Raw genomic sequence first — 22,602 nt, 5'->3', positions numbered from 1 at the left:
GAGTGGTCAGGCTCGGAAGCCAGGGCCCAAGCAGGATTGCACGCACCTCATCTATCTGCTCAATACCTCGGGCTGTCTAGACGGGCAGGAGTCAGGCACCATGGCCCACAGGCCCTCTGAGCCTCTCTCCTCCCAGGTAGGCAGGCCTTTCCCCTAAGTCTCAAATCCCATGTCTCAAAGGCAGTAAATAGGTAGAAAACAGTGTCTCACGCCTACGGTTTGGTTTGGTGTTGTCTGTTTCTTTCTCCTCTGAGGAGGAGTCATCGTCGTCGTCGTCATCCTCCGAGGAGGGAAGCGCATCTGTGAGAAGAAGGGGGAGGTGGGTCCTGAGGTACTTCTGAGCATCTCTCATCAAACCGAAGTCGCCTCATCAGGACCAGCTCAGTGAAGTCACGGACAACACACCCACCCATCCCATAAGGACTCCCAATGTCCCCAGATTTATTCTCAGTGACAGTCTCTGTTTAAGAACCGCGCGCTCCAGTACTCATCTTGGCCCAATGCACTGCCTTCTTTCTAGAGTCTAAACAGCTCCAGCAAGGCCAGCACTTTCCCCCCACCAAAATTTATTTAATTGTAGCCTATACACCAAGGCCTTTCAGCTAACAGTACCATCTGGGTACCCACAATAGCAGCTGAGGAATCGGTATTCTTTGAACGTCAACCTCTGAGAAACCCATAGAGGTCTAGACACTCTGGGCCTTGAAGCTACTTCTAAAACCCTAAGATGAACAGCCTGCTGTCAGGAGCCTCTAGTATAGAACTGCTGAGGGCTGGGAGCTGCCTGCTTTTTCTTTCTCTCTCTCTTCTTTCCCGCAAAGATTTCATTGTAAGTTATGTGTATGTTTGTGAGTCTGCATGCACCATGTGCGTGCAGGAGCCTAAGGGGGCTGGATGGTATGGGATCCCCAGGAACTGAAGCTACAAGCAATTGTGAGCACACTGTGTGTGCTGGGAACCAAAGCCAGGTCCCCTGCAAGAATATCAAGGCTCTTAACAGCTGAGCCATCTCTCCAGTCCCAAAGCTGCCTTTTAAAATCTTTGATAAAGACAAGCTCTCACACGTAGAAATGCAGACCAAGTTGGCTTCAAAGTCACAGAGATCCTCTGGAGTGCTGGGATTAAAGATGTGCACCACCATTGCCTGCTATAACTGCCTTTGCTCCCCATTTAAAAACAGACCGGGTATGGTGGAGCACACTTTTAATCTCAGCACTTGGGATGTAGAAGCAGGCAGATCTCTGAGTTTGTAGCTGGTCTGGTCTATATAGTGAGTTCCAGGATTCCAGGACAGCCAGGGCTGTGTAGAGAGACCCTGTCTCAAAAAAAAAAGGGGGGGGGGCTTGCTACCAGGCCTCTCTACTCCCCCTGACACTCTTGGGGCTTAGGGAACCAAGTTCCCCAATTGGGGACACGTTCTAAATGATGCCTGGGAGAAGGTACCGAGCCATCTCTTGACATCAGAAGTTCCACCTTTTCTTTCTCAGATCCTGGTTTTGTCAAAATCACATTCTAGAGGAAGCATTGTCCCAACCACAGAGCTCTAGGCTTGCCTGGTCACACTCATAATGTTCTGTGAGATAGACAACAGGTGCGTTATTTCCCACACAGTCAGGACACGGCAGGGTACCTGAGTCCTTCCCAGCACAGCAGGGACCTCACAGCATATGCTGCTCCTAGGCTCCAATTGCTAACTCTAGGCCTTGACAAGATGAAGCTGGCCGAGCCCCACTTAGCATGACTGGGGCATGCTGTGGTGGGGGAAATCACAGGGTCTTAACAGCCCAAAGCATCAAGGTAGGATCTTAGCAGCCCCAGGTCACTGGTCCGGCACCTGCCCTATCTAGTCAACCTCTTGAGAGCTAAGCCACGCAGCGGGCAGGGAGCGGTGTTAGTGGGCAGCAGCTCTGAAGCAGAGTAGGGGGCAGATCACGGAAGGGAAGGAAATTGGTCTCCCTTTTAAAACCAGCAAATAAAGTGGGGAGGAGTGGACACGGTGAGGGCTTTGCTACCAACCTGAGACATTGACGGAGAAGTAGGTGGTGTCGCTGCCAGAGGGGCTGCTGGTCACGCAAGCGTAGAGGCCAGAGTCAGCGGGGGTGGAATCCCGCACCTCCACCTCCTCCCCCGTGATGCGGGTACGGTTGCTCTCCGCCAGCTGCACCCCGTCCCGCAGCCAGTTGATGCTCTGCACATCATCTCGCAGCCGGCAGCGAAGCTGTAGCAGGTCACCAGGGTGGACCAGGAGAGACTCCACTTCCACTGGGGCTCCCCAGGGCTGAGCTGCAGCCACCCACAGGGGCCAGGAAGAAGAGCCAAGTGGGGAAAGGAGGAGGAGAGAGAAAGGGAGTTAGGTGAGCCACAGGACACTGCACTGTCCGGGCCTCAGTGGAGGCCACAGAGCTGGGGACCGGACTGTGTACCCGTTGGAAATGATGGGCGACCTGAGACCCCTAGCTCTTCTCCTCCACCCCACTTCTCCATAAGTCAAAGAAGAAAGAGGTCGAAGTTAGGAAGCAGCTGCAGCAGCATTAAGCAGTGTTTCAACTTCCTCCATCCTAAGGGAAAGGTCTTCCTCTATCTAGAATGCCCCCTTCCCCAAATGCCGCTCAGTTCTTTGCCAAGAACAGCCACTTCCCACCAGAACACCCCATTCCTTTTCAGCCCTGTCAGCTTCAGCTCTTCCCTTTAGTGGATAAACCCAACCTGTCACACGCCCGGCAGCCCCCACGCCCAAGATGAGAGCAGGCATTTGCTCGACCAGGACTCTGGGTACACATGACTCAGCGAGGGTGGGGGCCTGGCCCTCTAGCAACACAGATGCTCATGTGGGAGGGAGGGACAGCCAAGGAGAGGTCAGCTCAGGGGAGCCTCCAGAGAACAGGTGTTAGGCCCAAGGCCTGCAGCTGCCACAACTGCGCATTTGCTCTGGCAGCAGACACGGCACACATAAACCCTTTCTCATCCGCTGCCTGGGCACACACTCTCCTGCATCCCGCTTTCCTCCTCGAGAGACACAGGGTCATACTGTGGTGGTGTGAATGAGAATGACCTCCCCCCCAAAAAAGCGTATATATTTGAATGTTTGACCCCCTAATTGGCAGAACTGTTCTGGGAAGGATTTGGAGGCATGACCTGGGGGGGGGGTGTCACTGGTAGTGGGCTTTGAGGTTTCCAAAGCCCAAGTCAGGCCCAGTCTCTCCTAGTCAGTCTGTCAGTCTGTCTCTCCCTCCAACTTGTGTTTAAGATGTAAGCTCTCAGCTACTGATCCGGCGCTGTGCCTGCCTGTCAAGCTCCCCACCTAGATGGTCATCGACTCACCTGAAACTGTAAGCAAGTCCCAAACTAAATGCTTTCTTCCTATGAACTGCCTTGGTTCTGGTGTCCCTTCACAGTAACAGAAAAGTAGCCAAGACACACACACACACACACACACACACACACACACTCCCCTAGGCATCCCAGGCAGAAGTGCTAGAACTATCCTGAAGACCCGATGCTACAGAGGGCACCCACCCCCTTGTGGGTGAGCTGGCTCACTCACGTCACCAGGAAGACCTATATTCTTGGCACTACTAGTAGCCAGACATACTGGCCAGATAAATCCTTTGGCTAAGGAAGAAGCAGAGAAGTTTCTGATCTTTTTGGATGTTCAAATGCATGACTAGCCTCTTCCTCTGAAAGAATGTATGAGGTAGCCAGGTGGTTGGTGGTGTTGGCGCACGCCTTTAATCCCAGCACTCTGGAGGCAGAGGCGGGTGGTTCTCAAAGTGAGTTCGAGGCCAGCCTCGGCTACAAAGTGAGTTCCAGGACAGCCAGGGCTGATACACAGAGAAACCCTGTCTCAAAAACAAAACAAAACAAAACAAAAAAAGAATGTACCGTGCCTCTCATGCCTGCCACCTGCCTAGGCTCAAGTGGAATTGGGCGTAGGTCCCTGGGACTCTGAAACAGCTCAGCCCCTGCTCTGACCCAGCCTTTGTCTCTCTCTAGGTTCTCACCAGTGTTCAGACTGGCAGCTACCTCCTCCTAGAATCCAGCTCTCACCACCGGCTGGTGAGAGGATGGGATGGATCACCACAAAGAGCTGCCCAATTGAATACTTACGGATCCAACGACCTGGGCCGCCTCCCTACTGTCTTTCTTCCTGAATCCCCTCTGTCCTTTAAACTCCATCCTCAGCTAACTACAAACTCGAGATCTCCCTGTTTCTGCCTCTGTCATTTGGGGATTCTGAGTACCTGCTACTATATCCAGCCTTTTTTTTTTTTAAAGGCAAGGTCTTACTCTGTAGCCCTGGCTGGCTGGAACTCAGAGATCCACCTGCTGCTTCTTCACCCCGAGTGCTGGGGTTGGTTCAAGGTGTGTACCGGCACACCCGGCTTACACCCAGGCTTTTAGTTTCTGAGACAGAGTCTTGAACTCGCTGTGGAGGGACTTCCTCAACCACACTTTTTGGCAGTGCTAGGGCTGGTACCCAGTGCTCTGCGTGGGCCACCGAGCTCCGGCACTGTTTCTCATCTCGATGAGTGTGTGTTTGTGTCCGTCTGTGGGCGTGTACACGTGAGTGTGGGTCCCTATGAGGATGGGAGGCGTCAGATTACCTAAAGCTGGAGTCCTGCAGGGTTGTGAGTCACCTGACAGGGGTGGTGGGAACCAGCTGGGATGGCTCCTCTGAGCTTGGATCCTCTTAGCCACCTTTCCAGCTTCTCCCTTCTCATCTGAATGGCTCTCTCTGAAGTGCTCCATTGATTTGTACTAGAAATCGTAGGTACATGGGGGCTACACACGGTTTTTCTCCCAAAGGAGCTCAAACACTGTCATCGATGAACCTGAGGACTCTTCTCTTAAATACTGGGCCACGGAGAAAGTCAGACTCCTTTAAAAGGGCCTGGGTACCGGGAAGGCTGGACACGTGTTTATTTCTGTGTATCTGGTTGAGGAACACACCACAGGAGAGCAGAGCACACGGCTGATTAAAAATAGCTGCGTCAAACTATTCCTTCCATTTTTAATGGTTTACAAACAGCTCGGAGTTGACCCTGAAGGAAGACAGCAAACGCTCCTCCTAACTATCCCATCTCATTTCCCTCGAGCGGCCGCAGCGATGAAATATTCTGATGCTCAGAAGCTGCACCAGCCATCGGTCAACAGTGAACTCAAAAACTATCAGGCTCAGCCAATCAAATAGCCTTCTCACACAGATCCCAGAGACAAAATGTAGTTCCCAAAGAAACTTGGCAAAAGGAAAAAAAAAGACAACAGGTATTGCTCCTAAAGGAAGGAGCCAGGGAATCTGCCCTTTTGCAGGGCCAAAACTTCAGCCAGTGCTGACCAGCGTGGAAAAGACACGCATCTCTGTGCTCCACAGAACTTTCAGGAACCAGCTTTCTTGTTTGCAGGTTGCCTCCTCCCGCTCGTAGAGCCGCCTTGGGATAGCCTCTTACTTCGGGTTCATACTCCCCCATCCCGACACTCCGGTTTACATAGTCTCGTATAGCTGTCCTCATAAAAGTCTTGCCCTTGATATAAAGTAAGACCCTTTGGGTCTCCATGGTCCCTATCAACCTATCTTCCCACTCTACCCAACTATGTCCCTGCCTTGGACCCAAACCTGGCTGTGCCTTGGTACGTACGGCTGCACCTTCCCTGCACAGGAACTGGACTTCTGCCGACAGCAAACAAAACCTCTTGTGTTCTCCTGACTCAGATTAGACAAAGTCTACCACCAGGAACATCCCAGCAGCGTTTGGTCTACGACAGTGCTTAAGTTTTCATGCTTAATTCAGTACAGACAAAAACAAAACAAACAAACCCAAAAAAAAAAAAAAAACCTTCGTCCAAAGGTTCTCCATTCACAGTTACTGAATCAGCAAACACAGAACCCACAGACATAGAGGACTGACTGTATATTCAGACTTAGGAAACCATCCCCAAATTGCAATGTTAGATGATTTTATCTCCATGCTGCAAGAAAATTCATAGCCATAGACTCCTGCCTGGCCTTTTTATAGCCCTAGCTGTCCTGAAATACATTCTCTACGGAGACCAAGCTGGGCCTCCTATGTCATAGTATTTGTCTGTCTGTCTGTCTGTCTGTCTCTCTCTCTCTCTCTCTCTCTCCCCCCCTTCTTCCCTTCCTCCATGCCTTTCATTTAGTTTTGTTTTCCGGGACAGGGTTTCTCTGTATAGCCCTGGCTATCCTGGAACTCCATATGCAGACCAGGCTGGCCTCTGTCTCCTGAGTGATGGGGTTAATGGCGTGTGCCACCACCATCCTGGCCTACTTCTTTGTGATGGTGGAAGAGTGTTTTGGTGTATGATCCGTCACATTCCAGGGACAGCTGGAAGACATCAGGAAGGACTGTCTCTGGTGATGACAAGTGCCCACACCATCTCCTAAGAACTAGCAAGTAACCCAGAACAGAAGTGACTCATACAATGTTCATATCACTTAACGGCAGGACACAGAAATGGGTCTTTTAGAGGACTCACAAATCAGCCAAGAGGCTTTAGGGCACTGGAGGCCTTTTAAGTTGATTAGCCGAGCCCTTAGATGTGTTAAGCTCTCACAAAACAGAGACAAAGTCATTTATCATAGGAGGTGACAGAAAGGTGACCAACTTGATACTTACCTGTGTTACTGTCCTGTAGAGGGGCCCTGACCTTGATCCTTGACCCTGTTCACTAACCCAATTGTTAAAAATCGTGTGGCCCTTACTCTGACAAACAACACTTGGCATTCTTTAGCTTCTGTGAGCTGGACTTTTTCAGTCAGGACCAATAGGCTAAAGTTACAGGAAGCAGGTTTATCAGCCAATGAGAGAACAGCTAACTGCTACTTGGAGAGGGTTTATCAGCCAATGAGAGAGCAGCTAACCGCTACTTTTATTGTGAAGGCTCAGCCACTAGAAATCAGCATTTCAATTCCTGAAGAATGTGACTTAAGATTAAGTACAGGACTAACCAACCAGCCAGGTGGTTTCGGGTAAAGGCACTTACTTCCTGCCAAACCTAATGACCCATGTTTGACCCTTAGAATCCACCAGAATAGAACCAATTCCTGAAAGTTGTCCTCATAAAGGTCTTCTAAAGCCAGGTGGTGGTAGTGTACGCTGTTAATCCCAGCACTCGGGAGGCAGAGGCAGGTGGATCTCTGTGAGTTTGAGGCTAGCTTGGTCTACAGAGTGAGTTCTAGGACAGCCAGAGATACACAGGCTTGCTGTAGATGTAAAAGCCCACGAAAACAGGCTGGGCCAGTATTCCCAAAGACGGAGGGAAAGGATGTGCTGGCCCTATCCTGCTTCTCAGACCCGAGCAGAAGGGAGGGGCACGCTTCAGTAATCTTTGGCCTCAAAGGGCACCGGAAGGAGATCTTTTTCATAGGGCTTTTACATCCATGAATGTGAATGAAACCCTATTGCCCCCTTCCTATTTGTCCCCCAAATATTTTGGTTACGTAACTTCCCAACAAGCCAAGGCAAGAGTGGTGGCATTTTTGCTTATGGCTGAGCTGGCCAGAAATGTTCCAGTCGTGTAGCAGGTAATTCTGGCCCAAGTATGTTGATCAGATCTCTTGACTCTAAATCTGCTTTCTGACTTGAGCCCTATCTAGGCCCAAATCCATACAAATCTTATTACACTTCAGCTTGTACAGCAGTCAATAGAAGACAGCCATTAAAGACATCCCTGGGGACACACCTGGCTGTGGAGACCATAAATGCAGTACACTCGTGCCGTGTGAATAAACGGGGCTGGAAAGCATTCTGTGTTAAAATATCACCTCCTGGGCCAGCAGGATGCTCGCTTGGTCAAAGCCTGACTTGCACTCCTCCTCCAGGACTTGAGTGGTAGAAAGAACCGACCCCTACAAGCTGCCTTCTGACCGCCGGCTCGTGCACCGTGGCAAACATGTACAAGCGCACACGGACCCCATCAGTAAATGCAATTTTAGAAACTTATAATTGGTTCTATAAAATCCAACCTGGGCTGAAGGCAATGCATGCCCAAAGCCTGCGTCTTCGTGTGACTCCATGAAGTCAAACACACGTCGCCATTCACCCTGTGTGAAGCCTCCCATCTCGGGATACTTAAACAACTGTGCAAACAAGATGCCCACACACAACAGAGCCACGCTTTTCTCCAGGACGTCATTTCATCTGCAAGCAGCCTTATGGAGTTCACGGTGTATAGCTGGACTTCCTTTTGTAGGACTACCAGCTCCCTGATAACGACATGGAGACTTAATTATGAAAGCCTGGCCTTAGCTTAGGCCTTTCCCTAACTAGCTCTTACAGCTCAATTTAACCTGTCCTTATTAACCTACATTTTGTCAGGTGGCCTGGTGGCCTCTGTCCCATACCGTTCCGACTTCGAAGCCTCTAGCGACATCCACACTCCTAGATTCTTTCTTTTCCCCTTTCTCCCTGAAGTCCCACCCACACCTCCCGCCTCGTTATTGGCCATGCGGCTCTTTGTTGCACCAATCACAGCACTACATCTCCACACGGTGTACAAATATCCTACCACAGTTGTGCTCGCTCTATTGTATGGCTGTGGAGTGTATCATGTGCCACGTACCGTTGTCATCGTGTGCTGCCTCATCAAGCCCCCACAGCAACCCTGTGAAAGAGGTACTGTTAGTATATCCTTATTGCAATCAGGGAGAATGGAGGTGCGGGAAACACGGGGTTCATTTAGGACAATCCTCCCGGGCAGTAAGTGGGAGAACTGGGACTCAAACCCAAGTGCCCTGGACCTTCAGAACACATATCTATCCAGGATCCAGCTCACCTTTTGTTTACCTTGGGTTTTGGTTGTTGCTGAGACAGAACAGGCTGGTCTTACATTTACCATGAAGCTCATAGTGCCCTTAAATTTATGGCAAGCCTCCTGCCTCTGCCTCTGGAGCGATGGGATAGCATGAGTTACCACACACAACTTAGTTTCACCATGTCTTTCTAGTCCTTGACTGTTAGAGAATGGTAAAGCCATTACAGTTCAAAACAGCAATGCCATCTAAGGTCCCCAGTGTCCCCTTACCTTCTTGTAAGAGATTCTAAATTGGCTGCTCTGGGCTTACTCTCCTTCCCTCCCCCATATTCTCATAGGCACGGTTTATAACAATACCTTAAGAATGCTTTACCAGCCGGGTGGTGGTGGAACAGGAGGATCTGAGTTGGAGGGCCAGCCCGGTCTACAGAACAAGGTCCAGGACAGCCTGGGCTGCACAGAGAAACCGTGTCTTGCAACAAGACAAAAAAGGATGTTTTCACCTTGCTGAGTGTAGATGTGTACAACCACAGCTCAAATCCCAACACTCAGGAGGCAGAGTCAAGCAGATCTCTGTGCATTTAAGGGCAGTCAGGGCCACACACTTGAGACCCCCCATCTCAAAATAAACAAAGCAAAAAAACCAAACAAACAAAAAAACCCCAGTGCTTTTAACTTGAAGGACCCCTCCGACTGAGCAGTTCTGGGGATGCGGGGTACGCTCCGCATGGCACCCTCCTGATATGATGCCCCTTTGGGGCATTGCACGGGATACTCTACAACCAATAGCATGATCATGCTATTGGTGCTGCTGCCCACTTGAAAGATGTGGAGGCTGTGAGCCTTCTTGCAAAGTCACATAACGAAAAGGCTCGAGATGTCTGGTCAACTGTGTCCCAGGCGCCTCCCCCACACTTATCATCCCAAACATGATCTAGACAGTGCGAGGTGACCTACTGGTGGTGTGCACAGCAAAGTCCTGGTCACAGGGAGACACTCCCAGTTCTCACGCTGTATTCCCTGGCTCAGCAGACACCACCTGTCTCCTCGGCCTTCACTGGCAGTTTGGAGCTGATAACCTCCGATGTCACCACCACACCACCCCGTCCTCACCCCTCCACCACCCCCTCCCCTGGGCCACTGCAGAAGAAGAACATTAGCAAACGGGCCAGTCAGCCTTCTCCCTGGCCCAGGTCCACAGATGCGAGTTGTCAGAGAGACCCAGGCCCCAGAACACACACGACATGCCGGCTCCTGTCCTCTTACACGCTGAGATCCCCAGGTTCTTTCCTCCTCAGGAATCTAGAGTTGCTGGGCATGGTGTCGCAGGCCATAGTCCCTAGCACTTGGGAGACAGGGGCAAGCGGATCTCTGTGAGTTCGAGGCCAGCCTGGTCTGCAGAGAGGGTTCCAGGACAGCCAGGGCTACACAGGGAAACCCGACCTCAAAAAAAAACAAAACAAAACAAAACAAAATCCAGTGTCATTCCCGTTGTCTCCTCTCCCCTGCCTCAGTGGTCCGGTCTCCTCACTTCCTCATTATACCTTATATTTAGCCTTTTGCCTTTCTAGAGACTTTGCATCTCTTAAATGTCTTTCTCTAACAACAGCAGCAGCAGCAACAACAAATTGCCTCCTTACTTCAAATTACTCCTCGCTCCTTCCTTGAACACTCAGGAGGAAGGCTGGCATTCCAGGTGCTTACCACCACGCCCACTTGACCTGGCGCTCAGGATTGAACACGGGACCTCCCACAGTCTAGGTGAGCAGTCTATCACCAGCTGAGTGTGGTCCTTTTTTGGGTCTCTGAGAAAGAATCTCACTACATATCCCTGGCTGGCCTGAAACTCACCCACACAGACAACCACCTGCCTCTGCCTCCTCAGTGCTGGGATTAAAGGTGTGTGTAACCCCTTTCTTATTTGTTCATTTAGAGACGGCTTCCCCTGCCCTGCTCTGCACACCCCTCCCCATGAGGCATGAGGTTATCCAAAGTAAGATCCTCCTGCCTCAGCCTGGCCTTTATTTTGTTTTTTAAATGAACCCCCGCCATGAACTTGAAAGTGTTCGTGGCTTCATTTGTATATCAGCCCTGTTGCCTGACTGCTAGAATGATTGATCTACACAGTGCCGCATCCCCTCTCAAAGGTCAGGAATGGTAATGACATCTTAGGCACCATAGGACTCCCTCCACAAAAATCCAGACATAGGTCCTTTGAAAGATATCTCAGAGTTATCCCTGTTAATTGCTTTTGGTTGGAACTTTGGGGTTAAGAAAATGAAGGGAGGGCTGAAGCGATGTCTCAATGGTTAAGAGCACTGGCTGTTCTTCCAGAGGACCCAGGTTAAATTCCCAGCACCTACATGGCAGCTCACAACTCTATAACTCCAGTTCCTGGAGATCCAACATTATCACACAGGCAAAACATCAATGCATATAGACTAAAGATAAGTAAATAGCTTAGAAAGAAGGAAGGAAGGAAGGAAGGAGAGAGAGAGAGAGAGAGAGAGAGAGAGAGAGAGAGAGAGAAAGAAAATGAAGGGAGAGCCGGGTGGTGGTGTTGCATGCCTTTAATCCCAGCATTCGGGAGGCAGTGAGTTCGAGGCCAGCCTGGTCTACATGAGCTAGTTCCAGGACAGCTAGGACTGTCACACTGAGAAACCCTGTCTCAAAAAACAAACTAACAAACAAACAAAAAATTTAAGAAAAAGAAGGGAGAAAGGCACCTGGGTAACATGCGGGGGATGGTGGTCTAGCCGTGTTCACCTGGGTAGCACGCGTGGGATGGAGGTCTAGCCGTGTTCACCTGGGTAACACACGGGGGATGGAGGTCTAGTAGTGTTCACCTGGGTAGCACACGGGGGATGATGGTCTAGCCATGTTCACCTGGGTAACACGGGGGAGATGGTGGTCTAGCAGTGTTCACCTGGGTAACACGTGGGGGGGGGATGGTGGTCTAGCAGTATTCACCTGGGTAGCACGTCGGGGAGGGATGGTGGTCTAGCAGTGTTCACCTGGGTAACACGTGGGGGAGGGATGGTGGTCTAGCAGTGTTCACCTGGGTAGCACACGGGGGATGGTGGTCTAGCTGTGTTTACGGTCTTGGCACAAGCCCCCAGAGATAAATGAGGGAGGAATTCGGGGTGGCTTTGAAAGCAACTTAAAAGGAACCAAGAACAGCACTGCGGGACTCCAGGGGCCCTCGGTAGAGGCTTTTTATTACGTTATTTTGACTTTGAAATGGAACCGAAAACTTACTTTAGTAAGACCAAGACAGACCAAGTAGGCGAAGTGGAATCCCAGATGAGAACTATTAGTCTACGAGGGACGGGGCTTAGAGAAGGAGCCTTGAGAGATCTGACTCCTAAAATCCCCTCCATGAAGGGACGCTGCAAAAATGGGGGCGCATAGGTGTGCGGCAGGGGGAAACAGGAGCGCCAATCAATTACCAGGGCCTGTCTCCCTGTCCGCAGCATCCAGGGCCCTGACCTGAGGGTTTGGACAGGTTTGGTTTTGTTTTGTTTCTGTGTTTTTAATAGAAAAGGGAAAGGAGCAAGGAGGAACATTTTGCATGCAAATGGGGCCCGCTGCCAGAACAGCCCGTTAAAATGTAAAACTCCACTTTTGGCTTGACAAAAAAATGGCGCAAACCGCGGGGCTTGCCATAGGGGCTGCAATAAAGCCGACAACAAAGGGGCCGAGGAACAAGGAGGGCTGAATGGCTTCTGTCAGCAGGTCCCCTCTCTCGTTGCCATGGGGACTCCACCGGGGCTTACTAAAGGTATTTCCTGAGGAGAAAGGCAGCACACACATGCCCAGGCAGCCGAGCTAATCCTGACAGGAAGCCATCGCCATTCAGGAGCCCAGGGGCTTGGGGCTGAAGTTTTGTTTTGTTTTTATTAAGAAAAGATTTCAGCCTTTTGTGTGTCCCACCTCATCACTGTAATTTGGTGCGGGGCTGCCCATGATGGCCAAAGCCACAGATAGGGTCTCTGCCTCCAACACATAACCCCCCAAAATCAGCTCCCCAGGAGCTGGGCAGGAGGAGGTAACCGGCAGAACCTTACTTGGGAGTCCCAGGCCAAGAGTTTCAACCTTAAGACAAAGGCGGGCATCACAAGTGTGTTCAGTCGGGGCTCCAACTTTACCTGGCAGTATCATTCATTACCTGTACTTCCCCCCACTGGGAATATGGTACCGGGGCCCTGGTGGCCCCCATTCCCACTGCAGCCCGGTCCAGCTGGAAGGATTGCAATTAAGAGATTAACAAAGGAATCAAGTCTTTCCTCTTCTCCCAGAAAAACTTCTGGCTCTGCTGAAAAAAAAACCCTGAATCAAGCAGGGGGAAAAAAAAATCTTCCTGTACCCTTTCCCCCAGCTGGTTCCTTAATACATTTTGCTTCTCTCTCTCTCTCTCTCTCTCTCTCTCTCTCTCTCTCTCTCTCTCTCTCTCTCTCTCTCTCTCTCTCTCTCTCCTAGCTCACTGGCCAGAAAGAACCTAAGAGGGGAGGTGGGGATTGCCCTGCAGCTCAAGGAAGGGCGGGCTGTGCTCAGGGCTCCCAGAAGTTTGAGTCACCGTGTCTCAGTTGGTACCAGAAGAATGCAGCCATGGCAGATTCAGGGAAGAGAGCCAACAGCACAGCTGGCAGCGGAGACAAACTCCTGCGTGACAACTGCCTCCTAGGGCCGTGGAGGGTCCACTAACATTTCCTGAGCAATTCTAAATGGGAAGAGCCGTCCCCGGCAGGGAGTTAAAAAAAAAAAAAAAAACCTAAGTGACTTCAGATCACAAACCTGGAGCTTGCAAAACCCATGCTTCCGGGGCGCTATCCTCCTCCACTCCACATACACATACGTGCACGTTCGAACACACCCATTAGGTAGCTTCGGTTTTGGGTTAAAATAGATGGAGACCGTGAACCGACGTGGGGGTGGTAAGCAGGTGAACCCAGCCAGGTTCTCCTGCACCGGAAGTCACTTCCTAAATACCCATCAAAACGACAATTGGTCACCAACCAACCGACAGAGAGCCCAAGGACATCTCTGCCAAGTTGTTGGCCCGGGGTGGGGGTGGGGGTGTGTTACAGGGTGGTGGTCCTGTTGCTAGGGAGGTAGCTTGGACCCTCCCACTACTGGCAGGGAGCCCAGGCCTCCCAGCCAAGTGTCTGCAGCTGCGACCTGTCATGCACTTCCTGGTCTGGGTTCTGTAATGGAAAGATCATTAGGAGTGGGGGAGGGAAAGGGAGCGAGAGAACTCCGCGGGGTAGAGGTAACTCAGCAGTCCCGCTCTTCCCTGGGCCCTGACCTTAAAGTCTGGTCAGGTTCCTTAAAGAAAGGAATGCACTGCCCTGCCCCCAAGCGCCCCAGCCTCCTAGGGGCCGCCCCTCCCCCAGGCTCGGAAGCTCCAGTTTGGAGAAGGAAAAGCGCAGCAGCTGGGCAGGAAAGTTGCAGTCCCCCAAAACTTGCTGATCCATTCAGCGGGAGAGTCAGCTGTTTCGGAATGTGCCTTCTGCCCCCCCCCCACAAGCCCCCACAGATGGCGCTGGAGTGACCAGTTTGCTATATTGCTGTCACTGTTGCCTCTGTCCATCTGCACTGTGCCGATGAGTCTGGGGTTGGGTCAGAGAGCCGCTGCTGTCGACCACCCACCCCAGGGTGGGGAAAGAGCCTTCTCAGGAAGCGGCATGTCATTTTTCCCACAGAGAACTGCCCACAGCTGGGCACTTCCTTGGCATCCTTGAGGCTCCAGATCAAGCCCCACTTTCACAATCATTTATACATACCAAAAAAGGAGGGTGGGCGCGGCGGCCACTGGTGGCACACACACCTTAAATCCCAGCCTAGTGCATGAGTGTGCACCCAGAGGCACAGGCAGGCAGATAACCGAGTCTGCACAGCAATTTTGCAGGCCAGCCAGACTGCACAACAGCCTGCCTGGCTTTAAAATAATAATAGTAAGAGTGCTTATTTTTACATTATGAAAATAAACACTATACCATTTCTTAAAATGAAATAATATGTAGAAAGCTGGTTAATTGGTGAATAAGCAGAGTATCAATTACGGAAGGTGAAAGTTCTAGAAGCTGCTGATCAGTGGATGTGGCAGCTCATGCCCTGAAGCATTTATGACACTGAAGGTTACATATATTTGGGTCTAACAACAAAAACAAAAATAAAATGGTCCTAAGATCCTAAAGACCTGGAAGCCACAGATGGTCAGAAAGGAGAATTAGCGTCATTTATAGTCCACCCGTCCACAAAACATTCCTCCTTCAGCCTCTATTTCTTGCACACACAGCATCAAAGACAAGCAGCCTCCTGCTTCAGTACTCAGCAGAGCATGGTATGTGTGTATGGGTGGGTTGGGGTGGGTTTTGACTTAGGAGGGGGCCTCTCCATAGAGCAGGGTCTCTGTACTTTTCTACAAGGTAAGCCAGAGCCATGGGACTCTTGGGGTATAGATTCCTTCCCCCAGGAAAACTATCTTAATTAATGTCATCTGGAAAAAGAGCTCTAAGATTCCAGGACCCAGTGGCTCAGCACAGCAGAGACGGCCTGAGCAAAAAGACCCTATCTCTACATACTGTGATTCTGGGCAGGCTATCTCCTGCTACGACTCAGTCTCCTTGTGGAATATGAAGGTGAACCTCAAGCCTAGGCCCCTTCTAGTCTACGCTTCACCTGAGTTCTGAGATTACAGATTTGTCGTGCATGGCCAGTGGTTCATTTTTAAGATTAGAAATGTTGAAAGCAGGTGTGATGGCAGTTGCCTTTAACCCCAGCACTTAGGAACGAGAGGCAGAGGGAGGTTGATCTCTGTGAGTTTGGGGCCAGCCTGGTCTACATGGTGAGTTCCAAGATAGCCTATGCTACACAGTGAGACCCTGTCTCAAAAACAAACAAACAGAAATCAAAAGAACAACAACAACAAGACCCTTTCAACTATAATATGGTAGGAAAGCAAAAACACATGTAGGCTACTCAGATGCCACACAGCTTTCTTGCCACGCTGGGCATTAGCTATGGCTCCCAAGCTGCCCAGGATCACCACAACTGATTTCTCATAAAACAGGCTTGGGAGAAAAGGTACTGGAAACTGAACCCAGGACCCTCATGCATGGCAAGCAACCCAGCCACTAAGTTACATCCTCTACCTTAAATAGCCTCAAACGTCAATCCCCCTGCCTCACCCACCCAAATAGATAGATTACAGGTAACTACAAGGATAAGTTGCACCGTGGCTAAACTCAGGCTTGAGTTAGATGATTTTGTCACTCTTCGGGCTAGGGTAAGCATGCTGATCACACTTAGCGTGGGCCAAACTATGACAGAGTAGGCTTGATGTACTAAAGCATTTTTTCTAAAGCAGCTTTTAAAATATTTATTATCATTATGTATGTGTACGGTACCCCCCTGTGCCTGTGGAGGCCAAAGGACAACTCTGCGGAGTTGGCTCTCTCTTTCCACCTTTACCTAAGTTCTGGGGATTGAACTGAGACAGCAAGCGATTCCCCAGACTTCCGCAGGCAGCCAGCGTTTCTTCCTGATGAACCATCTCCTCAGCTCTGAATCTGCTACACTTTTAATCATTACTTTAGAGCGTTACCCGTTACAGATAAAACGTTTTTATGTTACGTGAATTTTAATTGGCCTTAACAATAAAAACCCCAAACCAGATAGTAGGGGGTGAAAACTGAGAGATGAGAGGAGCAGAGTGGCCAGCCACCGGTTCTCACCTCTAAGACATGCTCAGACCGAAACTAAGGCCTGACTACTTGAGTTCAGTCCCCGGGACTCAAATGGTAGAACACCAGCTCCAGCCAGTTTTCTGTTGACCTAGGAGTGTGCTGGTCTATACTATGTAAGTCTGTAAGAACACTCTGCATACAAAATCTCTTCATGATACGTTTCCCAGAACATCATTAAGACAACCAATACATATCAGTATCTCTCTATATAGTCAACTAAAATACGCACTAATAGATATAACCTCCAAATAAGCAATTTACCCCTTCACGTTGAGCAAAAGGCCGTCTTATGCAGTGTGAGGTGTCCTCAAATAACCTGGTTCAATGTCTTTATTTGATGTGGGCTTCAAATACCATTCCCCAAATGTATTGTTCTGTATTGTATTTGCAAGTCTATTCAAAGTTAATACTGCTAGGTGTGGTGGTGTGTTCTTTTAACCCCAGAATTCCAGAGACAGAGGCAGGAGGATCTCTATATGAGTTTGAGGCCAGCTTGGTCTACACTGCAAGTTCCAGGAAAGCTAGGACTGCATTGAGAGACCTCCTCTCAAAAACCCCAAACTAAACAAAGCAACAACAAAAAAGTTAATGCTGGCCAAAACTAAGCCTGACCCCTGGTGAGGGCAGAAGGGGTCCACTCAAGCATTCAAGAGGGAACGCTAAGACTATTCATGTTTCCTTTGAAAAGGTTACACAGCCCAAGTGGCAAAAGTGGGAAAGACAGTTACTAAATTGCAATACATTATATTCCTAGGGCACTACTGTGGAGTAAGGGCCTGTCTGTCTACAAAGACACAGAAGTAGATGTCAGAGGTTCTCTACTTCCATCGCTTGAGTCCTGGGGACTGAATTCAGGCAATCAGGCTTATTTAAATTAACTACAAGTGTATTTACCCGCTGAGCCATGTTACTCATGGCTCCTTGCACTGTTGTTGTTGTTTTTATTTAATTTTATGTGTATATGTGTGTGCTTGAGAGTATGTATGTATGTATGCTGAGAAGAGGCATCAGGTCTCCTGGAACTGGAGTTATTACTTACTGTTGGTAAGAGCTACCAGTACTTTTTAATTTAATCTCTAAGCTCTCTTTCCAGCCCTGGTCCTTGGTTGTTTTTTTGTTTGAGACAAGGTTTCTTTATAGCTTTGGAGCCTCTCCTGGAATTCGCTCTGTAGGCCAGGCTGGCCTTGAACTCACAGAGATCTGCCTGCCTCTGCACCCCAAAATAAAGGAAATAAAGGCGTGGGCCACTGCTTTGGTTCTTGGTTTTTAAAGACAGGGTCTCACTATTTAGCCCTGGCTGACCTGCACATCATAATGTAGACCAGGTTGGCCTGGAACTCTGCATGCCTCTGCTGGGGTTAGGCGATGCCAGGGCTGGTTTTGATTTGATCCCATTCCTGGCCTTTTTTTTTTTTTTTTTTTTTGACAAAGGCATGCCCCACCATGCCCAACCTCAACTGTTTTTTTTTTTGTTTTTTTTTTTGAGACAAGGTCTTGATATATGGCCCTAGCCAGTCTGAAATTTAATATGTAATTCTCTGCCTCCCCCCTCTCCAAACAGTTTGTACACTGGTTAGCGGCTGGAGAGAGAAGGCTCAGCAGTTAAGAGTACTTGCTACTCTTGCAAAAGACCTGGGTTCTGTTCCCAGAAATCACATGGGAACTGTCTGTAATTCCAGTTTCAGCGATCCATTGACGTCTGGTCTCTAGGGGCACCAGGCTTGCATGTGGTACACTTACATACACATGGGCAAAAATACTAATGCACATAAAATAAAAATTTAAAAAAATCTTTAATAAAGCATGACCTATGAAACAACATTAGTGTGCTAACTGGCTATGCCTTCCCCAAGTTTGAAGTCCCTACATTAGTATGCAAAAGGCAAGCTTTGTTCTACGGATGACCCATGACCGTAGGCTTGGGAACCACACTTACTTTATGGCACCTCGTGGACCTGTGATTGATGAAAAACCTTACAGAAAGGAATGAAATGAACTGTCCCACTGGACTAGTAGGGGTATCCGTTATCCTAGTATTGGGGGGAGGCTGAGGCAGTGGGATTACTAGTTTCATGTCAGTCTGAATAACCTCAGAATGTCCCAAGAAAACCAACATAAGGCAGGGGATCTCAAAGAAGTCAGATTTCCGAGGACTCATGTTTCCTGTTCCTGAATTTCGGTTTGATAGGAGGATACAGCAAAATACAACGCTGAAATAAATAAAAGCAAAATTGTAGTAAGGCCTGCCTTTGAATCCTAATTCTCCCCTTCACCAAATGTCTAACTTTAGGCAAGTTAATGGGCTTCCCAAACCTCAATACACCCCTGCAATTATGGGGCTAAAAACTGTCAACGGGATCATAAAGGTGCAAAAATGGAAAGATGCAAGCACAGTGCAAAGATGCCACAAAGCAGCATTTAATCTTATTTTCAAAGAAGTTTGCAGGTATGGCTTCTGAGGAGTGTTTTCATATAGTGATGCAATCGAAATTTTTATTAATGAAGGTTGGGGAGATGCTCAAGTTCAAGTGCTTGTCATGTATGACCTGATCCCCAACATTTAGATATACATAGCTAGGTGTAGCAGAGAGATAACCCCCAGCTCCCCACACTGAGAACATGGACAGGACCCTTGGGGCTTGCTGGCTGGCCAGTTTAGTTGAACTAGCAGTAAGTTTCAGGTTCAATAGAGAGACTCTGTCTCGAAATGAGGGGAACAACCAGAGAAGACTCTGGCCTCTACGTCCCTATGCATGCACACAGTGTACACAGCACTCTCCCTCAGCCCTACCCACCCCCCCAAAAAAAAATCTTTTTTTTTTTTTTTTTTGATTTGTTTCTCTGTGCAGTCCTGGCTGTCCCGGTAGCTTGCTCTGTAGACCAGTCTGGCCTTGAACTCACAGAGATCTGCCTACCTCTGCCTCCCAAGTGCTGGGATTTAAGGCGTGCGCCACTACAGCCCAACTGCAGCCTTTTATTTTTTATTTCAATGTTTTTGTTTGTTTTGTTTTTTGAAGCAGAGTTTCTCTATGTAGTCCTGGCTGTCCTGGAGCTTGCTATGTAGACCAGGCCAGCCTCGAACTCACAGAAATACACCTGCCTCTACCTTTCCGAATTAAAGGAGTGTTACACCCCATCAAAACAATGCTCTTAGTCAGGCATAGTGGTGCACGCCTTTAATCCTAGCACCTGGGAGGCAGAGGCAGGTGGATCTCTATGAGCACAGAGTCAGCCTCTGGTCTACAGAGTTCAGGACAGCCAGGGCTGCTACACAGAGAAACCCTGGCTTGAAAAACCAAACCAAACGAAAACAAGGGTCTTTAGGACTGATGGTGGCACACATCTGTAATCACAGCCGTCGGGAGGTGAAAGCAGGATCAGCCTTTTCCTATACACTCAGTTCAAGATCTGCCTGGGTTATGTGAGCCCCCACCCCCTAAAAAACAAACAGTAAAGACATTCTTTTCAACTGTGCAGACCTTTGTTCTCGTGGAATAAATAGGATCATTTATTTACCTAGTATTACACGAAGCCCTGGGCACTAGGGTGGGGTGGCGATGACGTACCAAAAAGACAAAACAAAACAGACAACACTGTGCAGCAGCAGCATAAAGTAAGTGTTCGGCTACTGAAAGAAGGAGGGCCTCGGATTCACTAATAATGTGGAGGCACGGGGCTGGAGAGATGTTCAATCAGTAAGCGCACTTGTTGCATTTGCAGAGGACCCCGGTTCAATTTCCCAGCGCTGACACGGTGGCGGGCAACCACCTGTAACTTCCGTTCCAGGGGATGACAGCCTTTTCTGGCCTGCAGAGGCACTGCATGCACATGGTAAAAATCCATATGGATAAAATAAAATAAGACGTGGAAACAAAAGAATCCTCAAGAAAGAGGTGGCCTTTTAAATAAAACCCTAGTTGCAAACCTAAACTAAACCTTAAGATAAGAATTAAGTATACACCATTAAGTATTATAAAAAGTGGGGGACATGGGAGCATTTCATGTTACGGGAGCTGGATAAGCAATGGCCATATAGGAGCTGCATGTTACATTCAAGGAAAAAAAAGGGATATATCTGGACTGATGGATGGGAAGCAGGGAAGGAATGGGCCGGTCAGAGCCAGAATGCAGCAGTCACTGTAGAGAATGTTGAGGAAATGGTTGGCTCTGTATTCGATTTTCTTTGCTAATTAACCATTTGAAATCTCAGTACTGATGTTCTCTACCCAGGCTCCGGACAGCGAGTCTACACTTTGCTGGACGGCCAGGCCCTCACCCACTTCACCTCCACGTTCAGAGTCTGGGAAAGAGCTACATTCGGGCTAACCAAGGGGGTCACTGCCCCTGAATCACCTCTCTTACACAAGCCATCCCAGGAGGCACAGCGGCACAGCAACTCTCTGCAGCCTTGCTCAGTGTGAAGATGGCAGGGACCATGTGCTACGGGGAAAGGGGGCACTGGTGTTAGCTAAAGGCCAAGTGGGGGGCAATGGGAGGGCAGATGCCCAAGCTCAGTGTTCTGCTGGCAGCACAGCCACAAAGAGGGCCCAAGGGACCACGTCTCCCCACTAGTCACACCACGGGTGGGCCGCAAAATGAAAGTCAGAGGCAGCTCAGACTCCAAAGGGCTTCTCCTAAGTCAGGTTCTCAACCTTCCTAATGCTGTGACCCTTTAATACAGTTCCTCATGCTGTGGTGACCCCCAACCATAAGATTATTTTTGTTGCTACTTCATAACTGTAATTTTATGAATTACATACTACTGTTACGAATCTTAATGTAAACATCTGATAGGAAAACCCTGTGGGGGTTGCGACCCATGGGTTGAGAATCTAAGGGAATTACTAGGAGTTTGCCCCTGGGGCCCTTAGGGCAGTTAACTTTCAGGTAATTTACTTGAAACCCCGAGAAGGGGGTTAGGGTAGGGGAGGCAGACACAAAGCAGTTGGAGCAGAGTCTGGGTATGGCCTTCTTCTAGAGGCAGAAAACCCAGGCAGCTGAACAGAAAGCCAGGAAGAGAGAGCAGAGCAGCTGGGTCTCTCCCTGCGAGGGGAAAAACAGTTGTCTCAGGTCCAGGTTCCCTGGAAGAGGGAAGCAAAGGTGTTGTCCAGGGGAAGGAGGCCAGACTTTCCAATAACCTAGAGGAATGAGGCCCTGTAAAACCAGGGCATCGCTGCTGGTCAGGCTCTCTGACCCGGGACTCACCTCCGGGATAACGATTCCCCAGCACTCCAAGGCCACCCATAACAGCCCAGAGTCATCCTGCTTCTGGTCGACAGGCCTGACCACTTGCTGAGACCCTGCTGACCCACGGTGACCCACTCTGTGCAGCAGAGGCATGCTCCTGCAGAATCCAGCTCCCTCCAGTTCTGCCCTCCCTACAGGTAGCCCCGGAGACCAGGTGACAGGACCCTGGCTTGATTCTTTATCCGGGCTCCCTCCCCGCCCCCACACACAGCAAGTCCTCTGGACAACCATTTGTTCTTTCTTCCCTGAGAAATTCCTCCTCCCTGACTTTGGGGAGCGGCTGGCAAAGCCAGAGTGGAAAATCAGTGAGGCTAATGGCGCAGCAATGCAGAAGCCGGAGCCAAGAACACAGCCTTGAGCGGCTCCGCTGCCCCGGCCTTGCTGCTAAGCGGGACACGTGAGAGCTCTCACATTCTCACAGGCTGAGCACTGCCCTTCCGCTGCCCACCCGCCTCCACCAGCAAGTACCTTCCAGAGGTATTGGCAAGGTAGGCCCTTCAGGGAAACCTCACAGCGCAGGACACACCTCGGATTTCACGGACCTAAACCTTCCACTCTCCACTGAGCGGGTGTTTGTGTGTGTGTGTGTGTGTGTGTGTGTGTGTGTTGTGTGTGCGTGTGTGTGTGGTATCACTCAGCACTTTTTGCTTCATGTAATTCCCCTCGCCCTTTGGGATCCTCTACCATCCAGTGTTAGTTAGAAACAAACAGGGTCTTTTCCCAAGCAAATTTACTGTGGGGAGAGAGTGGGGGTGTGTGGATCCCCCCACGTGCTTTCCGGGCCAGCTATGCGACACTGTCCCTCGGGTCACTAGGGTCACACTAACAGGCTAAA

At 49.7% G+C, this 22,602-nt stretch overlaps 1 protein-coding gene across 1 annotated transcript in view; it reads right to left on the bottom strand.

Moving 5' to 3' along the window:
- Fgfr1 (fibroblast growth factor receptor 1) overlaps nucleotides 1-22,602 on the bottom strand; it is a 53,293-nt gene that overhangs the window by 14,832 nt on the left and 15,859 nt on the right. The window contains 3 exon segments of the mRNA XM_050146764.1: nucleotides 211-300; nucleotides 2,017-2,283; nucleotides 8,581-8,622. Of these exon segments, the coding sequence (XP_050002721.1) occupies nucleotides 211-300; nucleotides 2,017-2,283; nucleotides 8,581-8,622 (399 nt within the window).

The sequence above is a fragment of the Alexandromys fortis genome, unplaced genomic scaffold, assembly GCF_014885135.2.
Source record: "Alexandromys fortis isolate MF-2015 unplaced genomic scaffold, M_Fortis_MF-2015_v1.1 scaffold_55, whole genome shotgun sequence".
In the NCBI taxonomy this organism is placed as follows: domain Eukaryota; kingdom Metazoa; phylum Chordata; class Mammalia; order Rodentia; family Cricetidae; genus Alexandromys; species Alexandromys fortis.
Note: the sequence above shows the minus strand (reverse complement) of the source record. Positions and strands in the feature narration are given on the sequence as shown.